The sequence below is a fragment of the Perognathus longimembris genome, chromosome 11, assembly GCF_023159225.1.
Source record: "Perognathus longimembris pacificus isolate PPM17 chromosome 11, ASM2315922v1, whole genome shotgun sequence".
In the NCBI taxonomy this organism is placed as follows: Eukaryota; Metazoa; Chordata; class Mammalia; order Rodentia; family Heteromyidae; genus Perognathus; species Perognathus longimembris.
Window position 1 is genome coordinate 22,211,498 of NC_063171.1, and position 13,482 is coordinate 22,224,979.

A 13,482-nucleotide genomic window follows, 5' to 3' on the forward strand; every position below is an offset into this window, starting at 1 on the left:
AAAATGAACTATACAACTTGTAGGTGGGGATGGAAGGGAAAAATAGAACTGGGAGAGAGAGGGGGAAGGGGGTGACATCGTACAAAAGTAAATATACTCTTAATCTGAATTATGCAACTGTAAACCCTCCTGGGCACTGTCACTGAGCTTTTTGGCTCTACCACTTTGAGCCACAGTTCCACTTCTGGTCTTCTGGTGGTTAATTGGAGATAAAAGTCTCACAGACTTTCCTGACTGGACAGGAAGCTGTGAGAACCCTAGGCTAAGATTATAGGTGTGAGCCATGAGTGTCCAGCTCCAGCCCTGCTTTTTGATGGTTATTTTTAAGATATTACTAATATTGGAGATTGTCAGAAGCCCCATGGGAAGTATTTCAATCAGGTTAAGGTAGAAATAATAATAATAATAATGCACAATAAAAATGCACGAAAGAAAAAAGGAAAAGAAAACCAAGAATATACAATTTTAACTAGTGCACTTGTAAATGGCTCCCACTCTTTAACCTATTTCTCCTAGCTAAAGACATTAACACTGTTCAAGTCTGAAGGAAACACTTGAACTAATTTAAGGAAAAAAAGGGTTATAAATCATTACAAACCAAAAATTAAATTTATTTAAATTACTAAAATAGCTTTTAAAGTCATTTACACATCGATTGCTAAAATTATTTTTCTTGAAAGATATAAGATATTACTTTAAAATTATTTAGGTCAGTGAAACATTTAATAGAACATTTCATTTTCCATATAATATGCATGTACAAAATAAGCTTCTTCAAAACAACTGTTTTACAATCCTCTATAAAATAACTCAGATGATCTGAGTTCTGATAAGTACAACACAATAATGGGCATACCTTTATGAATATTGGTAATTTCAGTGGTAAGAAATTAGATCACGTCCTACCACTAGTTCTAAGACCCTCAGAGGGTAACCTATGAAGCCAATGACTGGCTCTAATACTCTAAAACGGTATTTTCATTTAAATGTCTATAAACACTAGTTAAAACAAAAACAAAGTGGATCCAGAATTTTAAGAGCCTTATACATGCTAGGAAGTGTTCAACCACTGAGCTACATAGAATAAAGCAAACCAAAGCAGGTGACAGAAAGAAGGCTTATCACAACTAAAATACTACACGAGTACAAAAATACAACAAACACTATGTATGTGGTAAAGTTTGCTATCTTTTTGGCTTGAGGCACTCTAAAGGAAATTTGTCATGTGCATAGTTAGTCTTTATATTTGTTATGGAGTGTCAAAAACCCAAACAAAAAACCAAAACAGATTGTAAAAAGTGGGCAAGTAGAAAATTAGCTCAGGATAGCTAGAAAATGGTTTATCAATATGAGAATGTATTTCTTTAAAATAGTAGCTTAAGGTTATATCCAAAGTAAACTGAATTTATTTTAAGAGTTAAATCAGGAAATATATTAACCCTTACCACAGATAGGCTTTAAAACCCTCTGGGAGGATGAAGACTTTTTTAAAGGAAAACAAAAAGATCCTTACAGAATTCACCACAGTAAAGGTTCAAATAGATATTTGGACTAACTTATCACTCAGATGTGTATTGTAACAGTTTATCTTGAAGACACTTTTCTCCCATTTCCTTTCCCATTCCACAATCTCTCTTTTCCTCCTTCCCATCTCCAAAAACAAAGAAAAAAAATCTAAATATACACTCAAGATAATCTTTTATTACTTTTGTTCTATAGGCAGAAGCTGACTACTGAACACAATAACAACACCTAAATGGTATAAAAGAAAATATAATTGGAAAACCTATGGTTACAATGAGAAAGCTACTAACCAATGAAAAATCTAAAAGTCAGGGATGATTCATAAGAAAGGAGCTTAATACTTTTCACTGGTTACACCAAAGCAAGAATGATTCAGCCCAGAATCAAAATAGATCCTCTATGGGATTGTATATACTTTATACACTCCTAAGTACCCTTAACATACTGCTTAATAGAAACAGAGAAATAATTCTTTCATTACAGACAATTAAGTTGAATAAATGATTTAGTTTCTTAAAAAGAAACTAGTTCTTAAAAAAAAAAGTTGTGAATTCTGTCTGTGTTTAGAAAGTGTACAAAATTCCCAGAACCTGAGACATGATTTTCTCTCCTTTTTTTCCCTTATAAGCAGATACCTCTTTTCAGGGCATTTTCAGGTTGCACAGGCAGAACTAAGTGAGAAATACGGCTCCACAGCCCATTCAATTTGTCCAGGTCCATATGATTGTGGGAGCTGGGTGTGCTAGAATCGGTGAACTTGACTTTGAGGAAATCTCTCACTTTTTCTTCAATTTCCTTTAGGCCTAGGCTGGTTCCAAGTGTCTTGTCTTCTAGCAAGACAGTTAGGACTAAGGCTACATCTTTGAAGGCTGCATTTTCATGGTCACAATATTTGTAGAAGATCAAAGCAGAGCCTGCAGGCAGTGATTCAAAGCGGTGTACTACAGCTGCATTCTGGCCATTTGTAAATCCATTGCTCAATTCCTGATCTACTTCTAGTTTGACATCATCACTGTCCTGAGCAGCTTTGCTTGTTCCATCAATTCGTATGGCACGAACACTATGGAAGGAAGAATAGGCATCAGCAATTTGTTCACTCAGACACTTAAGTGCTTCTTCCGCATCTTGGGCAGCTGTAAGAAGCAAGATTGCAGGCTGAGGCCGAGGATGGGAACTGTTAAGATGTTTCTGCAGGAACGTTACACTTCTTTTCCACAGCTTCTCATCTTGACCTCGATACTTAGTCATAAGTTGGTTCATCTGGTTCTGGAATTCTTGAGCAGCAGTGGTTTTTACCTCAGGAGTATGAATGAACTGAAATATCCCCAAAGCAAGAAAAGCTACTGCACAAAGTAGCCACCACTTCCATTTCTTCACAAAAGATTCATTTTGGGGTTGTTCAGCCACTTCTGTTCACAAAAGAAAGAAATGACAGATAAATATCATTTTCTAAGATTCAAGGGTGAGTGACTTGTCATTTCCAATTACAGATGGAATTGATCCAGGTGCAGAAAGACAAATGTCACATGACCTCACTTGTATGCAGAATCTAAAACTGTTGATGATCTCAGAGTTGAGCATAGAATAAAGACTACCAGAGGCTTGAGAGAATAAGGGTAAAATGGGTGGGGAAAGGTTGAGCAACAGGTACCAGACAAACAGAAGTAGAAAGTTCTGGTGTGGTAGTGCATAGTAGGGTATGTCCTAAATAATGTTTTGGTGTGATAATGTTATATGCCTTTTACTATATATTAAAAAAATATGGATGGGAATGTGGTTTGGTAGTAGAATGCTTGCCTAGCATGCAGGAAGCCCTGGGTTCAATTCCTCAGCACTTACATATATAGAAAAAGCTGGCAGTGATGCTGTGGCTCAAGAGGTAGAGTGCTAACCATGAGCAAAAAGAAGCCAGGGACAGTGCTCAGGTCTTGAGTCCAAGCCCCAGGACTGGTTAAAAAAAAAAATAGAGGAAAGAATTTAGAATGTTTTTATTATAAGAAAATAATAAAATACTTGAGATAGGTATGTTTAATCTTCTAATATACATGTTTCAAAACATATATACTTATAGGTACATATGTACCTTTAACTATGAATGATTTTAATATTTTAAAATACCAGTTAAAAACTGATCTAAGGGCTGGGGATGTGGCCTAGTGGCAAGAGTGCTTGCCTCGTATACATGAGGCCCTGGGTTCGATTCCCCAGCACCACATATACAGAAAATGGCCAGAAGTGGCGCTGTGGCTCAAGTGGCAGAGTGCTAGCCTTGAGCAAGAAGAAGCCAGGGACAGTGCTCAGGCCCTGAGTCCAAGCCCCAGGACTGGCCAAAAAAAAAAAAAAAAAAAAAAAAAAAACTGATCTAAATTTAATTTTTTAAAAAAGCTCTTTGGGAATACTTAATCTTAACTAGTATAAAGGGGTTCAAAGACTAAAAATATGAGAATAACTATTTTTGCCAGTCCTGAGGCTTGAACTCGGGGCCTGAGCACTGTCCCTGAGCTTCTTCTGCTCAAGGCTCCCATATGAGCAACAGCACCACTTCAGGCTTTTTCTGTGTATGTGGTACTGAGGAATTGAACTCAGGGTTTCATGAATGGTAGGCAAGTACTCTACCACTAAGCCACATTCCCAGCCCTCACTATAATTTTTGTAGTACTCACTCAGGATAAATAGGCTATAGGAATAAAAGAAACTTGTCTTAAGGCAAGGTACATGAGGTAACTGTTCTAATTAAATATAGGTCTGTGGATTTCAAAACCCATAGCCATCCTCTTATGCCTGTTACGGGGTTAGAAATGTTACGGGGTTGGAGGGAGCGGATTCCCTGTCCCCCCAAGAGTCCACCACTCAGAGACAGTCTCAAGCAAAAAGATGGAATTATTTATTTATTCTGCCAGTCCTGGCACTTGGACTCAGGGCCTGAGCACTGTCCCTGGCTTCTTTTTGCTCAAGGATAGCACTCTACCACTTGAGCCACAGCACCTCTTCTGGCCTATTTATATATGTGGTGCTGAGGAACCGAACCCAGGGCTTCATGTATATGAGGCAAGCACTCTTGCCACTAGGCCATATTCCCAGGCACAAAAAGATGGATTTATTGGGGAAGCATAAAGTGAACTGACCGGCCAGGGACGCAGCACAGACTTGGGAGCTGAAATGCGATGGTGAAAAGTGGGCTGACCGGCCAGGGACAGGGTGCAGACTCAGAAGCTGACACCGTGACCCCCAGGAGTCCTCAAATTGGGGTTTATAAAGGTAAAAGCATAGCACAGATGTAAGGGCTTGATGCAGGGGTAGAGCAAGCAACAAACAAGCAGGCGTGGCACAGATGTAGGAGATTGTTGCAGGGGGTAGAACAAGCAACAAACAAGTTAAGCATTTACAGAAGCAGAATTTTGGGGTCAGCTCTACTCCCCGCAACATTTCCTACCATGTTTCCCTAATCACGATGGAGTCAGCTCTGTTCCCTGTAACGATGCCCTACTTAAACTGTCCTTCTAATTCAGTATGGTTCAGTTAATGGTTATTAGCAGCTTTAGTTATTTTTAATTTTGGTCTTATGAACAATAAAGGGAAATAGAAAACTAGATGCTGTTTCATGTAGTTTGTGCACAAAAATTCCACTGCTAGTAAAATTCATACTATTTCTTCTGAAGTACTTAACATAATAATTCTTCAAATAGCATTAAGTCACACTGCTCTAAAATGATACTTTAAAACAATCATGGACCACCAGTTTTAAAACCGTTTTGTTTTAATAAAGGTGATATACAGAGGGGTTAGTTACATAAGTCAGGTAAAGAGTACATTTCTTTTTGTAGAATGTAACCCCTTCTCTCACTCTCTCCCAGTCTAATTTTAAACTCACTTACTGAACAGATAAAACTTACGTTGGGTGGAGGCTGGTAAAGATTGGTTTCTGGGCTCCAATTTCTGCATGCTATCATCTAAGATAGAAATAATTTTAAAAGATTATCAACTTATGTTCTATAATTTGAGCATTTATTACTAATGTAGAAAAAATATAAATTCTATTAGGAGAAAAAGCACAGATCAGCTACAAGCAGAAGAAAGGTTCATTCTACTGAAGGTTCTTGAGACACAAGATCTATCTCTTTCATGGTTATTCATACCATTCAGTAATCTATTACAAGGCACACATTTATTTTATTTTTTTTATTTGTTTATTAATTGAGCACAAATTTTTTTACAAGGTGTTGCGCAAAAAGGGTACAATTACATAGTAGGGCAGTGTGTACATTTCTTGTGATATCTTACGTCCTGTTTTTCTATCCCTTCTCTAGGTCAGGTAGACATATATACAATATACAATGTATCAAGAACATATACAGTATTCACAGACTTGGTCTCTACTGTCTCTCCATCTCCCTTTGTTAACAGTCATATATCAGGGAGATCATGCCCCTTTGTTTTCTGTGTTCTAGGCTTGTCTCGCTCAACATTATTTGTTCGAGTTCTGACCATTTCCCTGTGAATAACAATATTTCACCATTCCTAATCGCTATGTAGTATTCCATTGTGTATAAGTACCATATTATTTGGATCCATTCGTCTGTGGAGGGGCATCTGGGTTGTTTCCATATTTTGGCTATTGTGAATTGTGCCGCGATAAACATGGAAGTACAAATGTCTTTTTGATATCTTGGGGTTTGCTGTTTAGGATAGATGCCTAGGAGTGGTATGGCTGGGTCATAGGGTAGGTCTATATTGAGCTTTTTAGAAACCTCCATACTGTTCTCCAAAGTGGTTGTACTAATTTGCACTCCCACCAACAATGGAGAAGGGTTCCTCTTTCCCCGCACCCCCTCCAGCATTTGTTGTTTCCTGAGTTCAGAGTATAGGCCATTCTAACTGGGGTGAGGTGGTATCTCAGGGTTGTTTTTATTTGCATTTCCTTTACCACCAGGGATGTTGAGCATTTCCTCATGTGTTTCTTTGCCATTTTTATATCTTCTCTTGTGAAGTCTCTCTTTAGCTCCTTTGCCCATTTCCTAATAGGTTTATTGGGCTTGGAGGGGCTTAGTTTTTTGAGTTCTCTGTAGATGACCGATATCAGGCCTTTGTCTGTTGCTGTGCTGGTAAATATCTTTTCCCATATCGTTGGCTGTCTTTCTATTTTGGTGGCTATGTCCTTAGCTGACAAGGCACACATTTAATACTGAAGTCTGAGAGAAAAGCCTTGGAGCTTATTTAATGGAATTAGTAAAACCTGAACAATGCCTATACATTGAACGTGACTGAAGATTCTGTAAAGAGGTGAGAGGTGGGAAAGGAAAAAAAATGTGGAATATGGATAACTAAATTATCTGGGTAAGATATTTGCATATGAAAATCTTTTTTTTTTTCCAGTCCTGGGTCTTGAACTTAAGGGGACCTGGGCACTGTCCCTGAGCTTCTTTTGCTCAAGGCTAGTATTCTATCACTTGAGTCACAGTGCCACTTCGTCTTTTTCTGTTTATGTGGTACTAAGGAATTGAACCCAGAAAACTGGAAATGGCACTGTGGCTCAAGTGGTAGAGTGCTAGCTTAACTACATAAGGGCTGAGATCTGAGGATCAAGCTAGAAAACTAGCCTAGACTAAAAAAAAATGTGTGAGACTGTATCTAAAACAACCATCAAAAAGGCAGGGCTGGAGCTGGACACTGGTGGCTCATGCCTGTAATCCTAGTCTGTTATCCTCACAGTTTTCTGTCCAAGCAGGAAAGTCTGTGCGATTCTTATCTCTAATTAACCACCAGAAAACCAAAGTGGAGCAGTGGCTCAAAGTGGCAGAGCACTATTCTTGAGCAAAAAAGCTTAGGGACAGCACCCAGGCCCTGAATTCACACTTCACAACTGATAAAAAAAAACAACAAACAAACCAAAAACAGTGCTGGAGGAGTGGCTGAAGTAGTAGAGTACCAGCAAAGCAAGGAAGTCAAGTACTACCACCTCTTCAATTCCAATACATTTAATCATTTCTGGTAATACACTAGTAAGCATGTTTTAGGTTTGTGGTTAGTAATTCTTAAGTATTTTTGTCACAACTCTATCAAGACTCTTCCATCATTACTTTAGAAAATAAAAACTACCCTAACCCTTTTCTTTTTCCCCTCTTTCTTATCAAGGCTGGTTTTTTAATCTCTAAGAGAGAGGAGAGAAAGGTGAGGGTTCAAGAGGTAGAGAGACTGAATTATCACATTTGGTATGACCTACATTTACTGGTATTGCCACCATCTATCATTTGTCTGTAGTTTTATAACCTTTGTATATATAACTGATCTTCCTGTAGAGCTTCCTATCAACAACTTTAATTTGAGCAACATTGGAATAGAGTGGAGGAATAAAATTAGCACTACCAAGACACAGAAATAGCTACATTTTTTTTTTTTGGTCATAAGACAAAACCCCAAATAAGACAAAATGACATCAACACTAATTCTAGGAGGCATATTGGTGTTCAATTACTAATTTTACTTAGGAAGCTTCATTATTTAGAAACTTCTAAGGCCATCAAAGTTGTGACTGCATTATTAAACAAACACTAAGCAAACAATAAAAAATTCTAAACTTATCAGTTAGTGTTTATCTTTTCTTTTTTTTTGGCCAGTCCTGGGCCTTGGACTCAGGGCCTGAGCACCATCCCTGGCTTCTTCCCCCTCAAGGCTAGCACTCTGCCACCTGAGCCACAGCGCCCCGTCTGGCCGTTTTCCATATATGTGGTGCTGGGGAATCGAATGGAGAGCTTCATGTGTAGGAGGCAAGCACTCTTGCCACTAGGCCATATTCCCAGCCCCCAGTTAGTGTTTATCTTGCATATCACATTACATGTCTGCAAAGACCAAATGACAAAATAAAAATGAAAATGCTATGAAGTGTTATTTTATAATGAAACTTGATGAGTCACTATGAATTATGTGTTGTAAATAATAAGTAATTCATGGTTCACAAACATATCCTTAGCACAATATATACACTGCTGAGGCATGATACTGAAAGGAGCAGGGCACTGGTGGTGGCTCCTGGCCTATAATCCTAGCTATTCAGGAGATTGAAATCTGAAGATCTCAGTTTAAAGCCAGCCGAGGCAGGGAAGCCAAGAGCTAGAAGTGGAGTTATGGCTCAAGTGGCAGAATGCTTAGCTTAGAGGAAAAAAAGCTCAGGGATAATGCCCAGGCCAAGTTCAAGCCCGAACCAGCAACCCTCCCCACAAAAGGCACTGAAAACTAAACTCTATCCCCCTTATTAAACTTAATACAGCCAATAACAAATGCTGAAAGCAGTATTTTTTTTTTTTTTTGGCCAGTCCTGGGCCTTGGACTCAGGGCCTGAGCACTGTCCCTGGCTTCTTCCCGCTCAAGGCTAGCACTCTGCCACTTGAGCCACAGCGCCGCTTCTGGCCGTTTTCTGTATATGTGGTGCTGGGGAATCGAACCTAGAGCCTCGTGTATCCGAGGCAGGCACTCTTGCCGCTAGGCTATATCCCCAGCCCTGAAAGCAGTATTTTTGAGACAAGGTCTTGCTATATTACTCAGGCTGACCCTGAACTCATGATGTTTGTATATCAGCAGCTTCTTATCCCTGAAGGCTAGGATGGCAAGCATATGCTGCTACATTCAATTGAAATAAATCTTTGTTTTTGTCAGTTGTGGAGTTTGAACTCAAGGCCTGGGTGCAAGTCCTTGAGCTCTTTTGCTCAAAGCTAGTGCTCTACCATTTGAGCCTCAACTCCATTTCTGGTTTTCTGGCAGTCAAATGGAGATAAGAGTCTTAAGAGACTTTCCTGACTGGGCTGGCTTTGAACTGTGATCCTCAGATCTCAGCCTCTCTTAGTCGCTAGGATTACAGATTTGAGTCACCAAGATAAAGACCAAACTTTTCCAGACTGAAAAATATGCAACAATCACTCCATACAAGTCAAGAATAAAGGGCATGAATCCTCCATAGTTACTAATTTTTAAAGAACATATTGTTAAGGGTACAGAAGCATTAATATTTGTGATAATTAGGCCTTAAAATTATGTAAGCATATATAATCTAAAGGCACTATTGTTTCTAAAATTAAGAAAATTGAAGTTTACAAGAGTTAATTAAGTTCACCAAGCTTTTTCCCTTAGTAAGTGGAAGAGCGAGGACTGGAGAAAGGAACACAGAATCTGGAGTTAGAAGATTGCCAAGAGTTCAATTTCATCATCAAATTTTGATTGAAATGCTATAGGATTATCAAACCTAGACCTAGACCTGGGTTTTCTCAGACCACTTTCTATACTCTATGACCAGTCCTTTGATGCTAGCTAGTGTAAGCAAATGGAAATGACTAAACCAGAAGTCATAGCTGTTCTTTATTAGTGAAACTACAATGTAGTTTGAAGAACTAAATATTTTGGTATGCTAGATAATTAAGAAAAACACAGCCAGTAGCAGCAATTTAACTACTTACTTGGTATCCTAGTCCTCATTCGCATGGTTTGTTCCACCCATTCCTGAGGGTTTTTTTGATATCCCGAGCCTGAAACAAATGCATATACAAAAATATTTTATATTCTTGAAAAGTCTATACACACAGTCTTGAGTGGGGCTGGGAACATGGCCTGGTGGCAAGAGTGCTTGACTCATATACATGAAGCCCTGGGTTCGATTCCCCAGCACCACATATATAGAAAATGGCCAGAAGTGGCGCTGTGGCTCAAGTGGCAGAGTGCTAGCCTTGAGCAAAAAAGAAGCCAGGGACAGTGCTCAGGCCCTGAGTCCAAGCTCCAGGACTGGCAAAAAACAAAAACAAAAACAAAAACACAACCACACAGTCCTGAGTAACACAATAAATCTATCAGAAAGTAAAAAGGAAGCAGGAAGAAAAATCAATGAAAGTAGTAGCTTCCCAAGTAAGAGACATTTTTCACAGGGTGAGATCAGTAAAGATGCACCTTTCCTGTAACAAAACAGGTAGCTAACAAATTTAAATTTTTTTTTAACCAGTCCCGGGGCTTGAACTCAGGGCCTGAGCACTGTCCCTGGCTTCTTTTTGCTCAAGGATAGCACTCTACCACTTGAGCCATTGTGCCACTTCTGGCTTTTTTCTATATATGTGGTGCTGAGGAATTGAACCCCGGGCTTCATGTATACGAGGCAAGCACTCTTGCCACTAGGCCATATTCCCAGCACCACTTCACACTTTTATACCCAAGAGACCATGTCTTCTAATACCATTTATGGTATGTCTTACACTTAGTAGCTGATGATAAAAAAGGTCTACTGTCTTGCTGAAAGCTAACCCTGGATTTAGATGCTGCGCCTCTCCAGTGCCTAGGCCTACAGAAAACCTGCTCTGCCTCTGTCCTGCCTTCAATGTTCATTGTAGAGAACTACTTGGCTTCCTTTCAACACTGTCTACCCTTCTTTTGCCAGAATTAATTCAAAGATCCTATGTATTGGTCAAGCGGGGGTCTTATTTACAAAGGTAAGTTATTTACCTATTTTTAAAAACAACTTTGAGTAGTGTTGTCTAACTTTAGGTGGGATTATGAAAGACGGTAAATAGTAGGTGGTAGAAAGTTATATTGACATCACATTTTTTAAATAAATAAGTTAAATTGGGACATATTAAAAAAAAAGAATAAAAAAAAAAGAAAAGAGCTGGGCACCAGTGGCTCACACCTGTAATCCTAGCTACTTAGAAGACTGAGATATGAGGATCAGGCAGTTTCCAGCCCTTTCAGGAAAGTTCATGACATTCTTATCTCCAAATAATCACAGAAAAAGTCAGAAGTGGTGCTGTTGCTCAAGTGTGCTAGCCTTGAGCAATAGGAGGTTAGGGACAGCATCATGGACCAGATTTCAAGACCTAGGTTCAGGAGAAAAAGCACTTAAAAATATATTACAAGTGTTTTGTTAGAAGAATAGAGAGCAAACTACCAACCACTTACTCAACACTGAAAGTTGTTTATCAAGAGCTGTATAGTCTTGACCTGAAACAGAAAAAAGGACATTACAGATCACTTGGAAATGAAAACAAAAAGATGTTGTAAAGACACTTTTCTTGTTTCCCATGGACACTGGAAATCAGATCAAATCAGCTGGGTGCCAATGTCTCACACTTGTAATGCTAGCTACTCAGGAGGCTGAGATAGGAGGATTATGGTTCAAAGACTGGGCAGGAAAGTCCAAGAGACTCTTATCTCCAATTAACCACCAGAAAACCAGAAGTGGTGTTGTGGCTCAAAGTGGCAGAGCACTAACCTTGAGCTAAAGAACTCAGGGGCAGCAACCAGGCCCAGAGTTCAAGCCCCACGATCGACAAAAAAACAAAACAAAACAAAACAACCCTTTTTCTCACCATCCACAAATACATAATGCATTTAATATTTTCCCCCTTTAATAAACTTTAAACTATCCAGAAATTAGACAATGACAAGTAGTCAGCATTGAGATCATAAAGCATTATGGACAAAGGATGTAACTCAGCTGTAGAGTACTTGCTTTCTTAGCATGTGTGGACATTAAATTTGAGCCCTCAGCAAAACAAAACAAAAAATGGAAAACAACAAAAAGTCCCATAAAGAGTAACAATAAAACAAAAACAGGCTAAGGATATTCAATTAAATGGTGTAGATACTATTTTCCCTATTTTATAAGTAAAAATAAACATATTGACAATTTTCTCCAAGTTACTTATCTGAAAGTACTGAGTAGACTGAGATACAAATCCAGGCAGCCTACAACCACTGTATCATATAAAGTACAGAATGGATGATATGGTATATGCAAAGTAACTATGGGTAAACAGTGCTACTTCAAGTTCTGATGTGGTGTTTAAGGATAACTGTTAAGATGATGCAAGGGGATAATTTTTAAAAATGACATTACAATTAATTCAGGAATATCTGTTAAGTACCTAGTAGGCACAAAATATTGACTATGAGAATACCATGTATATAAGACAAATGAACACTTTTAGATTTACTACATAATAAACTTGAGAAAAATAGTACACATACATTTTTATATATTCTTTCATAAAATACTAAGTTTTCTTTTCTTTTTTCTTTTTTTTGGCCAGTCCTGGGCCTTGGACTCAGGGGCTGAGCACTGTCCCTGGCTTCCTTTTGCTCAAGGCTAGCCCTCTGCCACTTGAGCCACAGCGCCACTTCTGGCCATTTTCTGTATATGTGATGCTGGGGAATCGAACCCAGGGCTTCATGTATACGAGGCGAGCACTCTTGCCACTAGGCCATATCCCCAGCCCCTTTATTTTCTTTTTTAAGTCTGATTTACAGCTGTAGTTAGTGTATATGTGAGCATGCACCAGTTCTGGGGCTTGAACTCAAGGCCCGAGCACTGGTCCTTTGCATTTTTGCTTAAGGACAGCATTATACCACTGGAGCCACAGCTCAGCTTCTGATGTTTTGGTAGTTGATTGGAGATAAGAATCTCCAAGGACTACATTCCCTGGGCTAGCTGCAAATCTTGATCTTCATATCCAAGTCTTTTTAAAATTTTTTTAATTTTTATTTTTAAAAGTATCATTAAGTAGTTGTACAAGGCATTCTGTTCAGTATCACCTTATCCATCATTCAGATCTCAGTCTCTAGAGTAGCTAGAAATACTGGCATGAGCTTCATTGCTGGGCTAGGGCTATATCTAATTAATAGTTAAATGACATCATTTAAATGGATGGATTTTCTTTCTCCTTGATAATTAAAAACAATAAATAGTATCTTAAATTTAAGGAAGCATATTTTGATTTGCTATATCAGTATACAAAGAACTCATTTTTCATATCTGAATGGCATTTCATTGCTCAGTTAGATATATTTCAGTTTCCAACAGTCAGAAATTGGAGTAAAATAGGGTAAAGATGTAATTCATAGGGCAATTTTCCACAAATTTTTTAAAACATGATTCAGCCTTATTGCTCATTTGTTATATTTCAACCTACAGTTATTAAGAGAACCAAC

The 13,482-nt window shown here is 38.5% G+C and overlaps 1 protein-coding gene across 8 annotated transcripts in view; it reads right to left on the reverse strand.

Moving 5' to 3' along the window:
- Positions 1-590: 590 nt before the first annotated feature.
- Positions 591-13,482, reverse strand: part of Tor1aip1 (torsin 1A interacting protein 1) — a 32,264-nt gene continuing 19,372 nt past the window's right edge. For 5 of the 8 annotated variants that reach the window (XM_048357843.1, XM_048357841.1, XM_048357844.1 and 2 more), the window contains 4 exons: positions 11,452-11,493; positions 9,969-10,037; positions 5,418-5,474; positions 591-2,933 (listed from right to left, as the gene is read on the reverse strand). In XM_048357843.1, the coding sequence (XP_048213800.1) occupies positions 2,146-2,933; positions 5,418-5,474; positions 9,969-10,037; positions 11,452-11,493 (956 nt within the window). In that variant the 3' untranslated portion in view covers positions 591-2,145. The remainder of the gene's footprint in view (positions 2,934-5,417; positions 5,475-9,968; positions 10,038-11,451; positions 11,494-13,482) is intronic. The other 3 variants (XM_048357845.1, XM_048357842.1, XM_048357840.1) reach the window with 1 other exon arrangement.